The sequence below is a fragment of the Cariama cristata genome, unplaced genomic scaffold, assembly GCF_000690535.1.
Source record: "Cariama cristata isolate BGI_N322 unplaced genomic scaffold, ASM69053v1 scaffold39476, whole genome shotgun sequence".
NCBI classification, from domain to species: Eukaryota; Metazoa; Chordata; class Aves; order Cariamiformes; family Cariamidae; genus Cariama; species Cariama cristata.
Genome location: NW_009624579.1, coordinates 4,790 through 24,194, shown reverse-complemented (window position 1 = coordinate 24,194; position 19,405 = coordinate 4,790). Strand labels below are relative to the sequence as shown.

The 19,405-nt window shown below is 39.1% G+C and overlaps 1 protein-coding gene across 1 annotated transcript; it reads right to left on the bottom strand.

Moving 5' to 3' along the window:
• Nucleotides 1–572: 572 nt before the first annotated feature.
• LOC104164022 (glycerol-3-phosphate dehydrogenase 1-like protein) lies at nucleotides 573–19,115 on the bottom strand. The gene is made up of 7 exons (XM_009703220.1): nucleotides 18,944–19,115; nucleotides 17,442–17,582; nucleotides 13,596–13,734; nucleotides 12,293–12,405; nucleotides 4,417–4,650; nucleotides 3,911–4,017; nucleotides 573–911 (listed from the first exon to the last, which is right to left on the bottom strand). The coding sequence occupies exons 1-7, from the start codon at nucleotides 19,049–19,051 to the stop codon at nucleotides 815–817; spliced, it is 939 nt and encodes a 312-aa protein (XP_009701522.1). The 5' UTR covers nucleotides 19,052–19,115; the 3' UTR covers nucleotides 573–814.
• Nucleotides 19,116–19,405: the final 290 nt, after the last annotated feature.

Below are 19,405 nucleotides of genomic sequence, written 5' to 3'. Positions count from 1 at the left end.
AGAACCCCCAGGTCAACATCTCCCATCTGCTTTGGGGAATGGGATGCTAGAAGAGCCTAACACCTGGGAACGGCAAGGGAGAAACGGAGAAATACAAAAATGCAAGGATTAAAAAACAGAAGGGGAGGTAATGATCCCCCTCTATCACATTCCCTTTAAAACAGTGTAATTAAAAACTTTAAATTCACTTAGAAATTGGTTTCAAAATAGTCCGACAGTTTTAAAGACTTTCAAAAAATCAAAATATTCTTCACCAGAGTTCATTAAAATACCCCTGCAGCCCCCTGAATAACTGCTACCATTTGTTTTGCATTAATATTGCTTAAATTAATATAATCGTAAGCATGCAAAATGTTAAAATTTCATTGTGTATACAGAATAAACCCAAGTTCTAATAGAAAGACTCATAACATTTCAAGGTTACAGGCTTGATTCAGTCTCCATCAAAACCAGTGGGATTCTTCCCACAGTGGCCAGTGGATTTTGGACTAGGCCTTAGTAAGAGACCACAAAACATTGTGTTTTATGGTGTAGGAACACGCACAAAATACGCTTGTGTATACACACTAGATATGTAGTGCAACTTTTGCATTGCGTATCTTGAAACAGCCAGTAAAATGACAATCACCAAGCCAACACTGCATGCTATGTCCAGCTAGGCTGTATAACAAAACTCAATACCCATTCCGAGACATTCATGTTGTTACTGTTGCCTAGCGAGCAGCTCTGAACCAAGCTTAATGATACATCCACTTGAACCCAGATAGAAATTCAAAAGGCAGAAAGCTGCATTAGTACGATGGCCTGATTGATTTTATATGTGCTCTGGGTGACTTTGAAGGCAGGATATCATCTCTCTGACAGGCTTCCCTTCATAGCAGATTTGATACACAGCAGTGAATAGCGGAAACCTGAGGAAACAGGATGGGGAAAGCAAACACAGTGTTAAGTTTATTCTGTAACATTTTCTTAAATGAAAGAAATAAAATGGGGTGAGGAGAGGGAGGGAAAAGAGAGAGGCTGAAAAATCAATTTCTTTTAGTATTTGTCAACCGCTAACGCTGGGCTGAAAAGCACTGGATAAATACAGAACCTACATGCATCTCTAAAATGAGTCACTCTCAGAAGCCCAGCTAGCTATAACGGAGCCTGCAGCATTCATTACGTACGGCACAACCATTAAGTGATCTAAAAAAATTAAAAAATTAAAAACACTCGGATCTTTCCTTGGCATTCTTATAGCAGTACGCATCTGTGGGTAAAAAGAATGACTGGCACATCTGTTACTCATTATCTCTGAGCAATAATTTGATAATACAATTGCAGAATATGACACAAAGAGACCCAAGAAGAAACTGAAGATCAAGTTTTTAATAAGAGTCCAAAATGGAACGTGGATTTTGGAACACTAAATTCTATCTCTTCTTATTTTCTTTTTAAAAATCAGCCACGTTTCCAACAACCCCCAAATTATTCAGGCTTCTCTGATAATCTTGGCTTGTTACAGCCAAGACACTTTACAGAAATTGGTATTTGCTTTCTGTCCATCCTGGACAGTGACAGCCAGACAAGTCCCATTTTCATACAGAGCTTGGTGAATTTTAGGGATTAATTATCTGTTCACCAAAATAAGTATGCCATTTCAGCAAGGTCTTTTATATTGATAAATTCTGACCAAACACACTACGTCACTTTGACTGAAATAAAAAAATAAGGAGCATTGGAGATGGTGAAACAGTGAATTTCTGACTGATTCAGAATACATCTGGACTAGGACTTTCTTCTTAGGAAAGTGGTCCCATCAGTCACTCTAGAGCTTTATCTGTCATGCACAAACACAGCACTGAGAAGAACCATGAGCCACCCCTGAGTACCATTACAGCATGGTGACTACCACGTTCTCCGGGGCAGATACAGGCTCTGTACTTGGCTGAATGCAATACTTTGCCTTTCTAGGGAAAAAAAAGCGGGCGAATGGACATGCTTGTGAATTCAATCCGTCGTTTCTATGACTTTTATTACAAGTGCTCAACTCAAAATTTAGAACTTCATTTTTATCTGAAACATTTTAAATGCATGTCTTTTTTTTTTTATTTTGTGGAGAACAAGTATAGCAGCAACAGCAAAAATTATTTCAGGTCAATCCAACTGACTTGATTTTTTTATTTATTTCATTGGTGGAACCACAATGAACGTATAGCCACATAGCTGCTCTTTCAAATGCAATGCTACACTGTGTAGGCTCCGAAACCCTCACTAGGAAATATGCAGAAAAAAAATATACACAAAGACTTTTGCATTTATTAACAAGCCTCACTTATCACTCACTTTGTATAACATATTGGGCTGGAGGGGGCCGAATTTGCTTTTACTGTAAAATCTTAAATGTAGGCACTAAAATAAAATTTATTACGCCTATGTGAGAGGTGGCCACAAAACATGTGAACCTTCTGAAGCAAAAGCAAGTTTCAGACAGCTTTAGATACAGTACTGGCAGTTACTTCTCAGTGAAGAAGTACCACTACTACAAACCATATCTTGATACATAAAGTCTTGCTGTTTATCACAGAGAACGTTACTCTGCCATGCTTCACATGGGGAAAGCAGAATTGAGGCTGACTGCAGGCTCATGGCCAGCAAACTCCTAATGCATCTTCTGTCTGAGCACACTAAGAGGGCTAGTTCTACAACTGTTGAAATGAAAAAATGGGTTGCACTGTAAATATCAATAGGCATCAACCCTGCTACCAAGGCTCTTCCGCTGAACTGTGACTCTTGTGTATTTCTATGTAGCCTTGGGACACTTTTTGTAGGATGAGACTATGAAATTTTACTCTTACTAGACTCTTACCTCATCACTTTGAAACCATGGCTGTTTCACTGTGTTTTATGTTTTAAAGCAGTAGCAAGAAAGTTTTCAAAAAAACAATGCGAAAGTTGCTTTCAAAAGTCTTGTTGAATGAGACCTTTTATGAAGAACTGACACACAGATGTTGGTATACCAAACAGAAATTAGCAACTCTCTGTTTTCATAGCTTTCATTAAAAACACATCCCGAAGTTTTCTGTAATGCACTCTATTTGTTGTAAGATAGAACAGGGGAAAAAAAAAACCCACCAACAAAAAAAAACCCAAACACAGCATCCCGTCTCATTTAGGTAATCATAAACAGCAAAGAATGAAGCCAACATTTTAATTATATTTTTTCTGCAGTTATCTTAATTACTGTACACTGCAGAGACAGACTTAGATGCCTTACATCTAAAGATAATGTTAAAAAGTAAGTAATTTAATGCAGGTGATTCATTAAAAATCCAGGACAACCTGCTTAATTTCATACCACGAAACCCCCCCCGACCTACACAAGCAGATGGCAGGTTTTATCCTACAGCAAACTGGAAGTCACATTAGGAAAGAGAACTGCGGTATCTAAGCTAGAATCCACACAGATAGAAGCAGCCACTCTATTCAGATGATCACCTATACAGGTCCTTAATAACAAAGCTCCTCTCCTTGGAGATAAGTAATGAATTTACTACTATGAAATGAGCCGTAGAGACTCTTCACAAATCTCTTTCAGAGGCTCAGCTTCTCTTTTCATGTATTTTATTCCTTCCACATGTTAAAAAGCACCTCGCTGTGCTTTTCTGTGATAGCAGAAGGCAATAATACATTCTGCAAACAGAAGGGCATTCACAAATTTAACGTCACACCATTAGTTCTATCTGCAGCAATATTATTTTGAGGTTCTATTCACTTCCCTCTGTGATTTTAACTGGGGATTAAGCTACTCTTATTACAGTGATTTTCTTTTTGGCTATTACCATTATGAAGATACCAACACCAAATATACAGAAAGAATTACGGAGATAAAAAAGGGGTATGTGGAACTTGCTTTATCTATTCTTACTTTTCCAGCATTCCTTTCTGCTTGAGGATGCGATACACTTCTGCAGAAGTCTGTGGTCCTTGCAGTTTCTGACCATTCAACATTTCTTGCTCCAATTCTTCAATAGACTAAACAACAGAGGGGAAAAAATAGGAAGAAAAGGAGAGCTATGACAAAGTTTTCATAAGCCTGACAACATCTGGGGGGGGGGGGGGGGGGGGGGGGGGGAATCAACAAACAACTTTACTGAGGATTTTTCCTTTCTCAAAAGTGATCCTATATTCTTGTTTGTAAATACTTTCCTTCTTAAATCCACATCTCCCATCATCTTATCTCTCCAGCACCCCTCCTTTTTAACACCTTTACACTCATTCTAGCCTTGTAACACACTCAAAAACGAAGGGAAATTTAAAGAGAAGGGTAATAACTCAGTACAGCTAGCATGTCTCAGATAACTGTACTATTACTCCAACAAACCAGGAGTACTAGTACTTGGAACAACGGAATTCACCCAGTGAACATGGTACCTTTCCAGTTTTAACGAACGCTTCTGCTACACGTCGATTCCGGCCACCATAACATGTTGTGATGAGATCAGCTACTCCACAGCTCTCCAGGAAAGTGGCAGTAGATACCTGTCCTTTGCAAAAAATTCTGGCAAAGGCAATCATCTCCATTAGGCCAAGGCGAATAACGGCAGCTTTGGTATTGTCACCGCAGCAAAGGCCATCACAGAACCCAGCTCCTACTGCTACTATATTCTAATGAGAAGAGAAAAAACAAATGGGAAATGAGTCAGCTATTGCTTACAGAGTCCTAGGAGACTCCAAAAGACAGAGTGTAGATGTCCTTAAGAACTGCAAACAGTTTGCTAGTGTAAGACCAGGTTGTTGTTTTGGGTTTTTTGGTTTTGGGATTTTGACATCTATGGGATAACCTTTGGGGGGGAAAAAAAAAAAAAAAAAAGACAAAGAGATGACAAGTCTTGCATTACTAAGTATTTCCAAGGATGAAAGCATAGTTAAAGCTCTGGAATAAGTTGCCCCAGAGGCTGTGGAGCTATTATTATCGACTATCTTTAAGAACAAACAGGTTACACTACACTAAAACAAGGTTTCATCTAGATTGAGCTATTTCTGCCCTGAGGTAGAGGTAAAGTTAGACTGACATCCCACAGCCCTTTTATCCTTTCTTTTTTTTTATGATTAAAGTAATAGTGAATCTAAGAAACATTTATTGATTTCCATGCTGCTGTGCTAAGGGACCAAATTCAGCCAAGCTAATACTATTCAGCCCTTTTAAGTATGCAGAGTTCCTGTAATAGTAATAGTTAATCAAGGATTCCCCAAAGGTTCATGACACAGGAAGACCTTTCCTAAGCAAAAAACGTGGTTTTTTTTTTCCTTAGACCTGGTTACAGCCTTCTACAAAGAATGTACTGTTTCTTCATGAGCAATCAGCTATACAGTCCCTTCTTTGGTTTATGAACAAAGAGATTAGCTGAGAGATGTCCGAGTGAAGTGACTATAAAAGCTATTTACTGAGACTAGCCATGGTTAGTTTGCCCCTACAACAAAAAACCTCTACTAAAACCCAAAACACTCCGACAAAGATGGTATTCTGACATACTGATAAAGCAAACAAGGAAGCAATAGATGTAGTAATACCTTTCTGCATGCAACAACAGCAGCAGTGACCTCAACAGAAATCACAGGAGAACCAACATTATGGCACTTAACGTAGCACCTGATGCAGGGGACACCACACCAGCCAACCAACCCACCCAACTTTAACTGTTGCTGATGAAACAGCAACAGTCAGAAGTTGCTAATGAAAGCAACAAGCTGATTGACAGACAGTTTTGTTTTGGTTTTTGGACTGTAAGAACCAAAAACCACAGGCAGCTGCAGCACTGTGTGGCCAGTCACGGCTAGATGACTCTGAATCAAATGAGGTCAGAAGATGAGTCATTGTTTTTTGAGGAGCTAGCTGAGGTCTAAAGGTGACCTTAAAAATTGTAGACAGATACCTCAACATCAGACCTGAAGCAGCAAAAGACGATCAGACTTTTAAAGCTGGTACTTTAGATCATCTTGGCTTAAATCTTGGCTGAGGTGATTTAGTCAAGGTATGTTTTCATCAGACACCTCCCAGAGCAATCTCCCATATTTGTTCATTTAGCGGCAAAGCAAGAGGAAGTCAAACAGGTATTTAAGAAGTTTTTAGATGGGATAACCCATTTAAATGGAATTTACACATATCTGAAGTATGCAAGTGTTTAGCGCTCAGCTAAAAACAGAAACATTTTTGAACAACCTCTGGGCTTTTTCCATGTACTTCTTGAATGCTCCAATACTAAAGCTTCCCCTTCCCTCCAACTTTGCCTGCTTTGACTTTCCTTTCCACTCTGAAGCAGCCTACCTGATCATAATTTACAGTATGATTTCGCCTATGCTATTTTTTTGTCTACTCCTACCTTTTGCAATGTTTGTCTTTGGAGTAACAGAAATATTGTTTTAAGCAAGTCGTATCAAGACTAGTTACTTCTGAGGAAACGGGGTAGGGAAGAAGGGAAGTTGCGAGTCTGAAACACTAAGTTCCTGGTTTGTCCAATGTCCCCATTGTATGTTCTTACACATAGTATGCAAATAATGAGGAAACGAGACAACTGATTATGCTCTAGAACACACACCCAGGCCTAGGAGAGTGTTATATCCTGGTCTATATAACCCTCAGGCCACAACTATGAATTTACAAGGTCTACCATCTGGTTTCATTTAAATCCTTGGAGACTCTATGACAACTCTCTCATGTCTAATATACTGTAAAGAACTGAATTGTACCACATTGAAAGTTACACCTTACTGAAAGATGAACCACTCCTTTTAAAAACAAAACAACAAAAAAATCTCACAAAATTTGGGCCAAGTCATCTTTCAGTCCAAAAGAAGACCAAACCGGGCAGCTTGGTACTTAAAATCTCCGGGTGCAGGCAGTAAGCTGAGCTTGTTTCAGGAAGATGGATAAGCAAAACACAAATTAACACACGAGAGCCTAATGGCACCAGCACTACAGTGATCTGTGAGGCAGACTGGGTGGGGGGAAAAACACCTATTTATCTGGAGAAAAAATCTTTCTGTATCCGAGATGGATGATCCTGAACACTGCCACTGCCAAAGCCTACACTTGAAGTTACAAGAGTTCCTGCAAGTGCAATGGGTATACATTTGTGCAAGAAGAGAGAGTCCACGTTTCCGTGAGCTCGAACTGACTCTATTTGCATATACAACGTGGAGGTCTGAGAGCCCAATAAGCAAGGACAACTTTAGCCTACAGACAAATCTGTTGTTCCAGAGGTTCAAAAATACTGTCACAATAACCCCAAAATGACTGCAACATAATGTTCCTCTTGGCCTGAAGGATTCAGAGCTCTCAAAAAACCGCTTCACGCTTGAGCAAACACATTTCCCCCATCTCTGCATTAACAGCTTTTTACATGAAACCACGCATCCTGTAAGCAAGATGCACAGGGTGTTTTTATACTGCATATGGTTGTAAGCTACTAAAATACTTTGCACTACCAGGCGAGTCTTTAGCTGGTCTGGTATCCAGAAGCCGGCATTAGTCCTAGCCCGAGTTATTCTAGAACATGAGCAAGGACTGGATTAAGTTATTTTATGACCTAGATAGTGAAGGTATGCTCCAGAAAAGAAACGTTGACGCCAGGCAGTGCTCACAGTATGTGCCAGAACAAATGAGAAAAAGTGTCTTTTACTTGCACATGGCCTGCTGAGAACATGCCAGAGGTCACAAATGCTAGGTCAATAGATGACCAAGAAACCAAGGCTAAGAAGTCTGCAGACTTTGCTGACAGACTGTTCTCTCACACAGTCAGTGCTCAGAAATATCCGATTTACAGTCCTACTCTCTTTACAGTAAGTTTGTGGAGTGCTCACGAAGACAGCTTCAGAGGTCATTTCTAGAAGCAACCGTTACTTTTCCATAATTAAATGCATCATTAGAGAACTAAGGAGAAATGTTAATTCACCTGGGATGTCCAGCCTTCCTTGAGGTAGTGTCCCAGCTCAAGCACAACCTGCTTTCCTTCCTGCTTACACATGGAGAAGCTCCTTGCTTCCTGTCATGGCTGAGAGAGGCCAAATGACGACTCAACAAATCAAAGACAGTATCAGCAGGACTGTCAGAGAGATTAAGCATAAACTGCTTGCTTACTCCCGGCAAACTTGAATGTAAACAGCAGATTTCATTTCCACTTAATCTCAGGAAAGAGTAATTACCACAATCAACTTCTACAGTACCTCAACTGACTACCCAACAGTGACTGCCATAAACACACTTTGCAAGGCCACCTTTTGAAGTAATAATGCTGTGTTGCACAACCTGGTAAACAAAAAATCATCGTTACACTTCTTACTGCTTTGCTTAAGGCTAAGCTGGAGTTGTAAGATTTAGAGGTGGGCCTGAAGCAACCTGAAAGGCAACCACAGCCGCTGCTCCTTCTCCTTCCTACAGTAACTGTCACATCTGCCTTGGTCCTTGACTGCTGCCATTTGAGGGTTTTTAACTCTCCAGACCCATCAGGCAGCTGGAGCATGGCCATTTTTCCATATGCAAGGATTAGATTCTCACTTCTCCTTCCCTCACCCTCACCCCTGGCACTGCTCCACTGGGTGAGTGATTCCAGTACAGTTTACACCCAATAATGCAGCTACCAATGCTTATATTGCCCCTCAAGTATGCTGCTAGGTTCATACACCAGCTCAGCCTTGCCTCACATCGGTGCTATTTGATCGTAAGACCACACACTGGCACAGGCACTAAGGACTTTAAGGAGACCTCAGAGGTGATAACCTTGGGACTGTGCTACTCTGCAGTATCACATCCATCAGTATGCAGGAGCACATCCATATGTACGCATAGCTGCACATACTACTCTTACAGTGGTGTCATAACCTTTAAGTACTTCCTAGGAAGGCCCCTTCATCGTCTGGCAATTGGCAGTTGGAACTTGTAGGTGGCCTTGGGTCAGGCTGCCTGTAAAGCCAACCGAACACCTTGAAACTGAACTATCCAAATTTAAAGTTTGATGATTTCTGACTTCAACCCTTAGAAAAGAGTCAACAAATAACTGTGAAATGCGCTTCCGTCCTCAAAAGAAAGAAATCCTGATAGAGAAGAACATGCCAAGCGCTTTTTGTTCCTACAGCCAACAAGTTACTGTAGCCAGCTGTTCTTCCTCAGTATGATCAGATTTTGTAAAGTGACTGCCATTGCCTATTCAGCTGGGCTCCAAGGTGACACAAGACTGCAGTTTCACTGCGCTGATTTCTATACTTCAGTACATCTCCATCAGCCCATTGTCACAAAAAAATAAATACAGTAAATGAAGTGGATATTCAATACGTATATGCATATAAACAGCAATCAAGCATGTTTTTTCATGATCACCCAGCTGCAATACCTATTATTACAATCTGAATTCAAATATGCTTCAAAAATCAGATTTCAAACCTAAAATTATCATGATTGTAAGGGAACGCTGTGCTCAGAGTGCTCCCTGTTACCCTTCTGTACTTTTTCCCAACCTTTAAGCAACCATCCACACTGAAAATGTTCCCTGCTTAGAAAGGCTTGCAGAAATAAAGAGCGAGGTAAGTATAGACTTTTAACAAGATCTAGTCTATTATGCCAGGAATACTCAAAAAATCTCCTTTTCCCAAGCTGGTATTTATAGAAAAATGCAGAAGCTGGGAGAATATACTATTTCTCACAGTGTACTATTTCTCACCCTTTAAATACCAATACAGGAATTGCTGTTACTGTTTTCACGTCCAAAAAGACGGTTTGGACTGGCCTGTGTGCCTCCTTACTTCTGTCCTCTAAGCCATAGTTTGCAGTGACGCTGCTCATATTTTGAATTGGCACTGCTATAGAAAGAGAGGAGAACCTCTCCTTTTATAATACCTGTCTCTTCACACAACATGATGCTGTCATCTTCTGAAATAGGAATTTCCTATTTCCAGCAAGTTAAATAATGCTAACTTTTACTATTTTTTCCACGAAGTAACTTTCCATGTTTAATAAAGTAACTGTCAGCTGACAGAAGCTACACTTTAGATTTTTCTCTAAAAACAATCACATGGAAAGATGCTTACTTTTCACATTTTTGTTACAAAGATTATTAGATTAATCATAAAAAAGCAAAGTGCTTGTTGTTACCCTTAGCAAACAATTCTTCTAATAGTAAGAACGTACAACTTCTAAGAAAAAAAGCTCAAGTTTACATTTCACTATTGACATTGAGCTCTGCGTTTTGCTTTGCGCAGGCAATAAAAACATATCCCTCTGTTTAATTTTAGCTTCTTCATTTTCTTTCAGAGGCATCCATGTTTCCAATGCAGTAATAAAACTTTGCAATCTTCAAGTTAAAAACAGCTCAGGAAATTATTTACATGCTGTCAGAACAAGATTTAGGACCAAACTAGAAAGGGTTTTAAATGAAAAATTACTTTAAAAAATACAATTTTAATAAAATTTTCTTTGAGATGAAGGAAGAGCTGTATGTTTAAAAAACATCACCTATACTAGCATTACTGATTGATGCCACTTTATACCAGTTCATGCCTTTTAATCAGGCAAGAAATCCATAGTTTTTTTAAACAATTTAATCTATCCTTAATTAGCCGTTTAGTTAGAGCTTATACCATGCATTTCTTTGGAACTCTCAACTCGGTTAACAAAATATACTGCGATCAAAACCAAATGACTGGAGCACACAGAATATATATAGCTTTTCAGAAATGCAACTAGAGAGTTCAGTCTGCAGAATGTATAACGAATAATGAAGCAGGAGGGAGGAACAAAACAAGGCTACCAAGAAAATATACAAGTTTCACCTCAGTATCTTTCCAGGTCAAGAACAACACAATTTATTTAAATTCTTCTGCACTTCCAGAGAGATACTGGTATCTTGCCTGACTTGGACCTATACAGTGGAGTTTAAGTGTCTGCTGACTAGCTGCTCAGTTTGATGGGCATGCTCAGCTCTAGCGCCCTTTCATGACATTTGTCTGGAATAAAAATTACCTGGGATGGAACATCTCTGTCAAGCAAGAATTTAAGCTAGCCAGAAAACCTCAGGCTGAGAAGATTTCAGAGAAGAAAAAAAAAAAAAATCTATAAAACTTTTTGACCAATTTCATGGGTCTATACACAAGGATTTCTTTCCTGCTAACCTCCCACGTCACCACAGCATTTTAAAGCAATGGCTGTGGAGCCAAATTACAAGCTCCACAATCTTGAGAAACTGCTATAGATACAGTAACTCCACTGCATGTTAGACCAAATGTATCCCATTAGCCCAGTGCACAGACCCATGACCTCCTCCTTCCCAGGACTTCCAGTATGACAGCTCTCAAGACAAAATTATCAAGAAAACCAGTAGGCCAAATATTGTGTTATTACAGCTATCAGTCTACTTCCCACCAAGCAGGAATCAGAACTCCTTAGCTTAAAGACATCATTCGTTGGCGTAGTAGCTTTGCAAGCAAATGGTGTAGTTTACACATAATTTCAACAGAAAAAACAAAGCAATACAAAATAATTACCCAAAACATAAAAAAATAAAACAGTAAGCCAAATTATCTACTAAACCACTACCCCCATCAGAAATGCTTCCACGATAGATACCAGATAGCATGAACTACAGTACTAGCGGTCAGGGTGCCAAGCGATTAGTGTTTTCCTTTCACAATTGGCCTGTAAATTGACCTGAAAAAAACAGCACCAAGAATATGTTTAAGTTAGCCTTTGCTTCCTGTCAGCATCGATTTTGTTACCAAAAAAATTCCAGATTAGTAACTGTCCAAAATAACTTTTTTCCTATTCAGGTCATTTCTGTATGTGGTTATCCACACAAAGCTTATGCAATTTACATCCACAAAATATAAAACAAAAGAGTGCTCACATTGTGTAAGTCAATGAAGACGGGAATAATTTTGTCAACAGACACAAAGGTTTAATGCCAACTTCTTTTTCCCTTTCTTTTTGTGAACACACTGTTGCAAAAAGAAAAAGGGAACTAAAATGGATTTAGAAATACGTTGACCAGTTAGATGAAATCAACACTTGTTTCATGACTATGTGTAAGCTAAGTGAAAGATGTAGAAAGAGAACTTGGGAGACGGTGAGACAAGGGGCCAAAAGCCAACTCTCACAACATGCTGCTCCCTAATTTCCCATCTGGCTCTTCCAGAAATGTAATGTAGCAGTTTTATACATTATATAAAGCACAATAAACTTAAATCATAATGAAAATACCCTCCTTTTTTCTACAAGGATCTCCATTGTGTCTGCGTACCAACTGCACCCTGTTAATCTTACCTTCAGAGCACCACAAAGCTCAACAGTATCTGCATCGTCTACCACAGTTATTCGGAAGTTGGGAGTCTGCAGGAGTTCTTTGAAGAGAAGGCCATTTTCCAAGATTTTGCTGCCTGTTGAAAAAAAGAAAGGAAGGCTAAAAAATGAGTAATATATCTGGGTGTTATTTAGCCTTTCCTGTGCAAGCCAAAATACTTATAAGCAGAGATAAGCTTGCTCTATCTTCATCCTAAACAGACTCCTGTTTTAAGTGACGAAGGACAGGTCTACACCGCACTTAAAAGCTCTGCACTGAGTTACTCTGGCCTTTGTAATACGTTGTCTGCCCAGCAACAGATTCTAAATAACAATCCCATCAATTTTCTCTACTCTCTCTGGTTTTGATCATTCTCTTTAAAAAGAAGAGTTAATAATAAAACAAAGGTGAATTAAAAATATAGGAGGTGCAATTCTTGCAATTATTTTAAGGCTTGCATTCCAGAAAAACACCTACTGCTAAAGGCATGTCAAGGATGTTTTATTAATTTGAGCATGCTGCCACTGACAAATGTTTCAAAGCACTAAGAGGTAATTCAACCATTCAAAAAGAAGTTCAATGCAAAAGCTGTTAATGAGAGGTTACAAAGCTAAAAATGCACAAAACTGTAAAAATTAACACTGAAAAAATAACATGAACTCTGTGCTATTATGTATGACTACCTGTATGCCTATACACACACATATGCCTATCTAGACATTGTGAAATCCAAGACTAGGCACATCTTTGTGCTGCAAAAGCATGCAGACATCAACACAGAACTAAAACCATGTCTAGCTTTTGGGGGAACTAATTGAGAAATTAAAATAAGTTATTGATACCTCTTAAAAAAACCAAAACACAACCACTCAAACATACATAAAGGTGCCATCTGTGATCATAACACCTGGGCTGGAGTACAGAATATACCATCATTTATCCACATAAAGCCATGCAGACCCAAGCAAAATCTTAAGCACAGAAATAAAATAAAGCAGTTTGTTATGTGGAGGGTGATAAAAAGCATGTTTGGTATTTCAACTGCTAAGGTCACAACCTTAATAAGACTAGGTAAAATTGCACTCCTTCCTCTCTCTCTATTGCCAGTATTGTCCTAGTACTTTTGGAAGTGTAAACATTCTAGGAAATTCAACATTAAAAATACGAAGAACCCAACAGTTCCTGATAACAGCCAGCTAATGTTGAAAATGATAACATTTGAGCTGTTTGGTGTGAAACTGTGAGGGAGGAGCACGTTTTAAACATTCTTATTACTTGGAACAGTACCTATTGTGGTTTCACAAAATTTCTCTGCTGCCACCTCATTGGCAATGTTAGCTCCCATCAGCACACTGATGTCTATTCCCATCTTCTCTCGAATAATGTCAGAGATCAGCTTGAGTCCCTCTGGGCCTTCATCTATTCCCTGCGGCCAACATTAAACGAAATTACTAAAAAGTCATTCATCACACACAGTAGAGAAGAAAGCACATCACAATTAGTCTTGTCCACGGGTGAGAAGGGCAACAAGGCCTACTCAGATAGAGGCTAAAGTTGACAGACTTGCTACCGGTGAAACTTCTGCCAGTGTTGTGACTTCTCCAACCTATCTTCTTTTCATATGAGGTAGCACATTAAGAATTAGGACTAAACTTTAGATAATGGTAACAGTTTTTATTCCATGCGCATAGACCTGATTCTAAGAAGTGCTGAATATTCAACTTTGTTAGTTCAGAATCTCAGCTGCTTATTATCAGGGTATGCTTACTAAAACCAAGGAAGCATCACCAATCCATCAGTTGTGAACCAGGCCTGCACTTGGGTTTGAAATTGCACCAAAACTCACCAAGTGACATCCCAATAACTTGTTTTGTGAAGAGGTGTCTGAACTGAAATATCAGACAGATTCCCTTGTGTATAATACCAACAACAGTTTACTAGTAAAAACCCGGTTTAATAATTTTCAATATTACTACGAATGGAACAGTCGTTCACACATATGTAGAAAGCTGAACAACTGAGAACAATTTAACTTCGAAGGATATTTTTAATCTGTATTTATAATGCACTCTTTATAAAAAGCAGAAAAGTAGGGGCAGAAATAGGTCCTTAGAAAAGATCACCCCAGAGATTAATGCTGCAATGGAGAAGAGAGCTGGTACCCTGAACCAGGAAATCCGAATGAGCCCACTTTCTTCTCACAAACCCCTCTTCTCCTCACCTGCTAAATACAGGCTCCTTTTGAGTTTTTAAAACAGAGGCATGGCAGACAAGCTACTGAAATGGTCTCTCTTTCCCACAGTATACCACCTTTCATACAGTACTGTTTTTTAATGTTGAGGATTTGGTACTTTCAGGGATTGGTAATTCTGAATTATGATTTAAAGGCAAAAAGGCAGTGTGATGCTCTACTTCTTCCAGATACACTGGTATGGTGCCAGTAGTGACATTTCAGGCAGGCATTACTTTGCATGTCCACAGATCAGAGATGCTATTCCTTAAATAACATGGTGCAATCAAGAGACATGCAGAAATGCCTGTACAAAACCAGCCAATCAAACCAGTGCTTGCATTTCTGCATTATTTTTCAGTCTGTATCACTTAATGCACAGCTCTGCTTTCTCATCTTTAATGAGTCATACAGGAAGAACCTGAAAGCAAGCACACACATACATGTTGTATTTTTCCCCTCACAGCGTCAAAAACATCCCCACAAAACAACTGTAAGGCCCCTCCTCCTAAGCAGGCAATTAATAAACAGAAAAGCATGCACACATTGGGAACAAGTCCAGAAATGTGAATACGTACACAACAGTTATTCATCCAAGTGAAAGGAGATTGGAGAGGCTTAGGTGCCAAAATCAGCTCTGCTATGAAACAGGTGCAACTTCTGACAAAGTCAAGGAGAGCTGCACCTGTTTCTTGTACAGTTAAATCCAATACTGAATGATAGATGACAGGAGAAGAGACAAACACCCCTCCCTCCTCCAAAAACCAAGGCTCCAACATGGGAATTTCCACTGGGGAGCAATGATCCCCAGGCAATGAAAGTCCAATTCTGTGGTCTTATCGCTTGTGTCCTAACATACCTGCCAGAGCAATCCCTGGGGCTCGTATATAGGTAGATAAAAATGTTGAGGCTGCCTGAAGAGTATTTTGAATGACCTCCACCTACCCTGCTTCCTGCGCTCACTGCTGTACTGCATCGTAAGTTGTACATGGTTCCTCCCCCCAAACCCACACAATGATTTGTTAGGTTTTCATAGACGCCAGTGATCAGAACTTATGGAAAGCCACATAGCTGCAAATGTTTCAATGGGAACACGCAGACAAATGTCTTTATTTCCCAAAGACTCAGTTTTATTATCAGACCATAGGCTCTGCTTGAAGATTAGACTGTCAAAAAAAAAAAAGAAAAGAAAAAAAATAGACTGAAAGATGACACGCTGCTAACTTGCCAAGCAATTAAGAAAGCACAGAAACAAGATGTCCCACTAATGGTATTTTTCAGAGCAGAACTGCACTTTAACTGCCGAAATTAACACAAGCCACATTAATAGCACTAGTGTTGAGCCCTTTCTTCTTAATCGACAATTTTAATGATGCACGGTTAGGCGTTTTCAAAAAAGCTAACATGTACTTTGCATTCTCCTGCAAAAAAATGAAGGGGCCTCACACCATTTCTTTCAAAAGACCCCCTACTAATGCAGTGACTCAGCGTGACAGTGGGAAGCTGCCTAATAATCAACTCTGCTTTGCATGGCAGGTGCCGCCATTTTACTTACACTACACTAAGTATGGGCTTTTTTTTGGTTGGGCTTTGTTTGTTTGGGGTTTGGATTTTTTTTTTTTTTTTTTTTTTAAACATAGCCATTAATCAACACTCCATTAAAGCACTGGTAATCAATACCCAGAGTGGTAATCCCAAGGCCCAGACTCGGAATTCAGACATGCGAACATAAATCCTCATTTATTCCACCAATTTCAGTAGAATTATTCCTATCACTAAGGACATGAGAACATAAATCACATTTAGCAAATTAAAGGAGAATAAAGTTTATCTTGAGCTTACAGAAGAAAGAAGTATAAAGCAATAAACTTCAAAGCAATAAACTTAAGGGCATCTAGCATAGTTGTGTGGTTTTGATGCTATGCATTTAGCTCTTTTAACACTGCCTTATTTTATCCTTCTACAATATGAAAAGCTTTTCTACAAAATACAGCAAGTGCACTTGGGAAGCATTACTTTTTCATACATCTCAGCAATATATCACATCAGCACTGACAAAACAATACAGATTTGATGGGCTTAGTTAGCCAAACTGAAGAGACAAGTTTGCAGTAAGTAGTGATGGGCGGGTTGATCTTTTTAAGCACAGATCCATAAATATATCATTTCCCAGAAATGGCAGTAAATAAGGGAATGTGTGCTGAGAAAATGGCCTACTCTCAACTAAGGACACAGCAACAACAAACCAGAATCTTTCAAACTTTGTGGGAATAGCTTATTCTTTGCAACTAAACACACACAGGGCGGGGGAAAGAAAGCTCATCCACATTTAAAAATTCTCCTGCCACCAAAACTACAAACACTCCAATGAACCACTTCCTGCACCTCTGCCTCCTCCTATTTCCTATGCTCGAACTGTCTTTTTGGGCCACGCTGAACAGACTCTCTTGTTGCAACATAATATTTTACGTGAACAAGAGCACTATCCTCTCAGTCACATGAAATTCTCTCAGCAGTTCTTAAAATGATCAACTCAGCGTGTGGGATGTGCATTAACAATCAAAGCATTATGCTCCTGCTCTGTTCTTCATCTAATGATGCATTTGGAAACAACAAATAAAGATTGGAAAGCTTGGTGGTGCAAAACATATTCACTCTCTTTCTTTTTCAGTGTCCTGTGAACAGCCTCATTTTCCTCTTCCTGCAAGCGTTAGCCTAAAATAAAATACCACATAACAATCCACTAATGACCGAGACAAATTCCAATCTTACATCTAGAAAGGTTTAATGGAACAATCAAACGAATAACGCAAAGAGACTTTTCATATCAAAATATCAAGCCATCTTGTTTTAGAAGATTCCATAACACATTCTCAGTTATTAATGCATAGCATTTATTATACCTTTATGAGAGTTATACCGAGCGCTTTCTTGGGTACTCGTCCTGTGATTTCATCGCAGACTTTATGAATGAACTGATGAGGAATGACAAAAACCAGCAAGTCTGCATCCTGTACAGCTTCATTAAGGTTTGGGACAGCAACCTGTGTAGTTATGGGAGAGAAAGGCCATATAACTTCTTCAAATGAACACTACACACAAGTGTTATCTTCCAAGTCAAAGCACATTTTGGTCTTACACTGAATGCTACAAACTACAGTGCTTCATCATTGAAAATAAGCAGTAACATAAAACTTTCCAGAAAAGTAGAAGAATTTAAGCTTTCAAATAAGGTATTTTACGTCTTGAAAGGGGCACCTTTGCAGCCACCAGCATGGTTAGGGCCAAAAAAATTCAAAATGTTCCGCAACATTCAAACAAGCGCTTTGAATAAGAAAATATAAAGTAAGAAGCTGCCTTCTCTTTGACAAAACAAACTCAATTTTTGACAAATCATTGCAAGCAGAAAAGTAGTTTCTTTACTTAGTTCCTTATACACTCAAATTTCTTCTCCAGGCCTCTTACATCTACTAGTTTATATTGTCTTTCTCTGTATTTATACATTTTGTTTACCCTTTAAGAAGGTGACCTACTTTGAAGTCACTTGCCAGACTCCACTTTTCCTAACACTTGATGACCACCTTAAAATGACACTCAGGTTTAAAACGTAATAAAAAGCTCGACCTATTGATAGAGAGAACAAACTTGAATGAGCAGGTAGCGGCCAGCAGAAAGACCACACTTGCTGAAGGCTAGGGAAATGGGATTTTAGCATTAATGTTAAAGAGAAAACCACAACGCATGGCAATTCATGTTTTTCCTGCCCAAAATCTTTACTGAATTGTCAGCTGCTGCAGCCTCTTCATATAATGTTCTTGGGGCAAGAGTCACCACCTGCCCACCGACCATCACATTACACCAACACAGAACAGATGCGGAGTCCCACTGTTCTGCCCTGGCAACGCTCCATCTAACAGGCTGATCTGACTGCACACAGTTGAAATGCAACTGAGAACCACACAAACTGCAAATGGCTTGCGGTTTGCTTGAGAAATACTCTAGTTCTCATCTTGTAATACTTTCTAAGAGTTTCAGAGTACGTGAAATCCCTTCAATTCTCACTGACCATGCAGCTCTCTTCTAAAGTTGAGGCCAAATTTATTTTTTTAAGGGCTATGGTCAGAACTGTTAATCTTGCCCTTGGTTTCACATTTGCTTCCCTATACAGAAGCTGAACTAACATAAAGATAATACTGAGACTGAAAAAAAAAAAAAGTACAGTGTGTTGGATTTACCTACCTGCATAATTTTGCTTGCTCAAATCTCTGATCTCATCAGTAAAACAGCATACAGTCTGAAATATTATAAACCCTAATGGCATTAACAAACCAAATGTCTACATTCATTCACAGCATGCGCAATATTCCCTCTGCTCCGTAACTACAATTTAGCTTCTGAGCCTTACCACATTATCTGGCAGCTTGTATCCAGGGAGATATTTTACATTTTCATGTTCATTATTTATGATATCTGTCAGTTTTCTCCCATTAATATTCTCCTCGAAGACCCACATCTTCACTGTGGAAGCAAACTTTTGCAATTTTTTGACATTATTGCCTATTATTTTGGCAACCGCAGAACCCCTGCATGAAAGAAAACAAAAATATTCTTAAAAGTTATTATTTTGCTCTAGAAGGAGGAGTTTGTCTTTAAAATAAACAGAAATTCACAGGTTATTGGACCAGTTACTATGTGGCATTTTTGATCTAGTAAAACAAGTGGAAAAATACACCAGTCATTCACACCTGCTGCTTTCTCCCAAATATATCCAGAGTAAGCTGGATCGAAGCGTTTTCTGAAAACCTCCTTACTTATTTTGTCTGCTTATTGGCTATCCAGTCAGAGTTTGGGTTACTGTATTTCCACA

Excerpts from the sequence above, each read along its gene's own strand:
- LOC104164022 (XM_009703220.1), bottom strand. The coding sequence starts at position 19,051 with ATGTGGGTCTTCGAGGAGAATATTAATGGGAGAAAACTGACAGATATC. Across the intron at positions 4,018-4,416 it reads CGTTCGTTAAAACTGGAAAG|TCTATTGAAGAATTGGAGCA; the intron begins GTACCATGTTCA and ends TCTGTTGTTTAG. Across the intron at positions 912-3,910 it reads CAGAAAGGAATGCTGGAAAA|GTTTCCGCTATTCACTGCTG; the intron begins GTAAGAATAGAT and ends CTGTTTCCTCAG.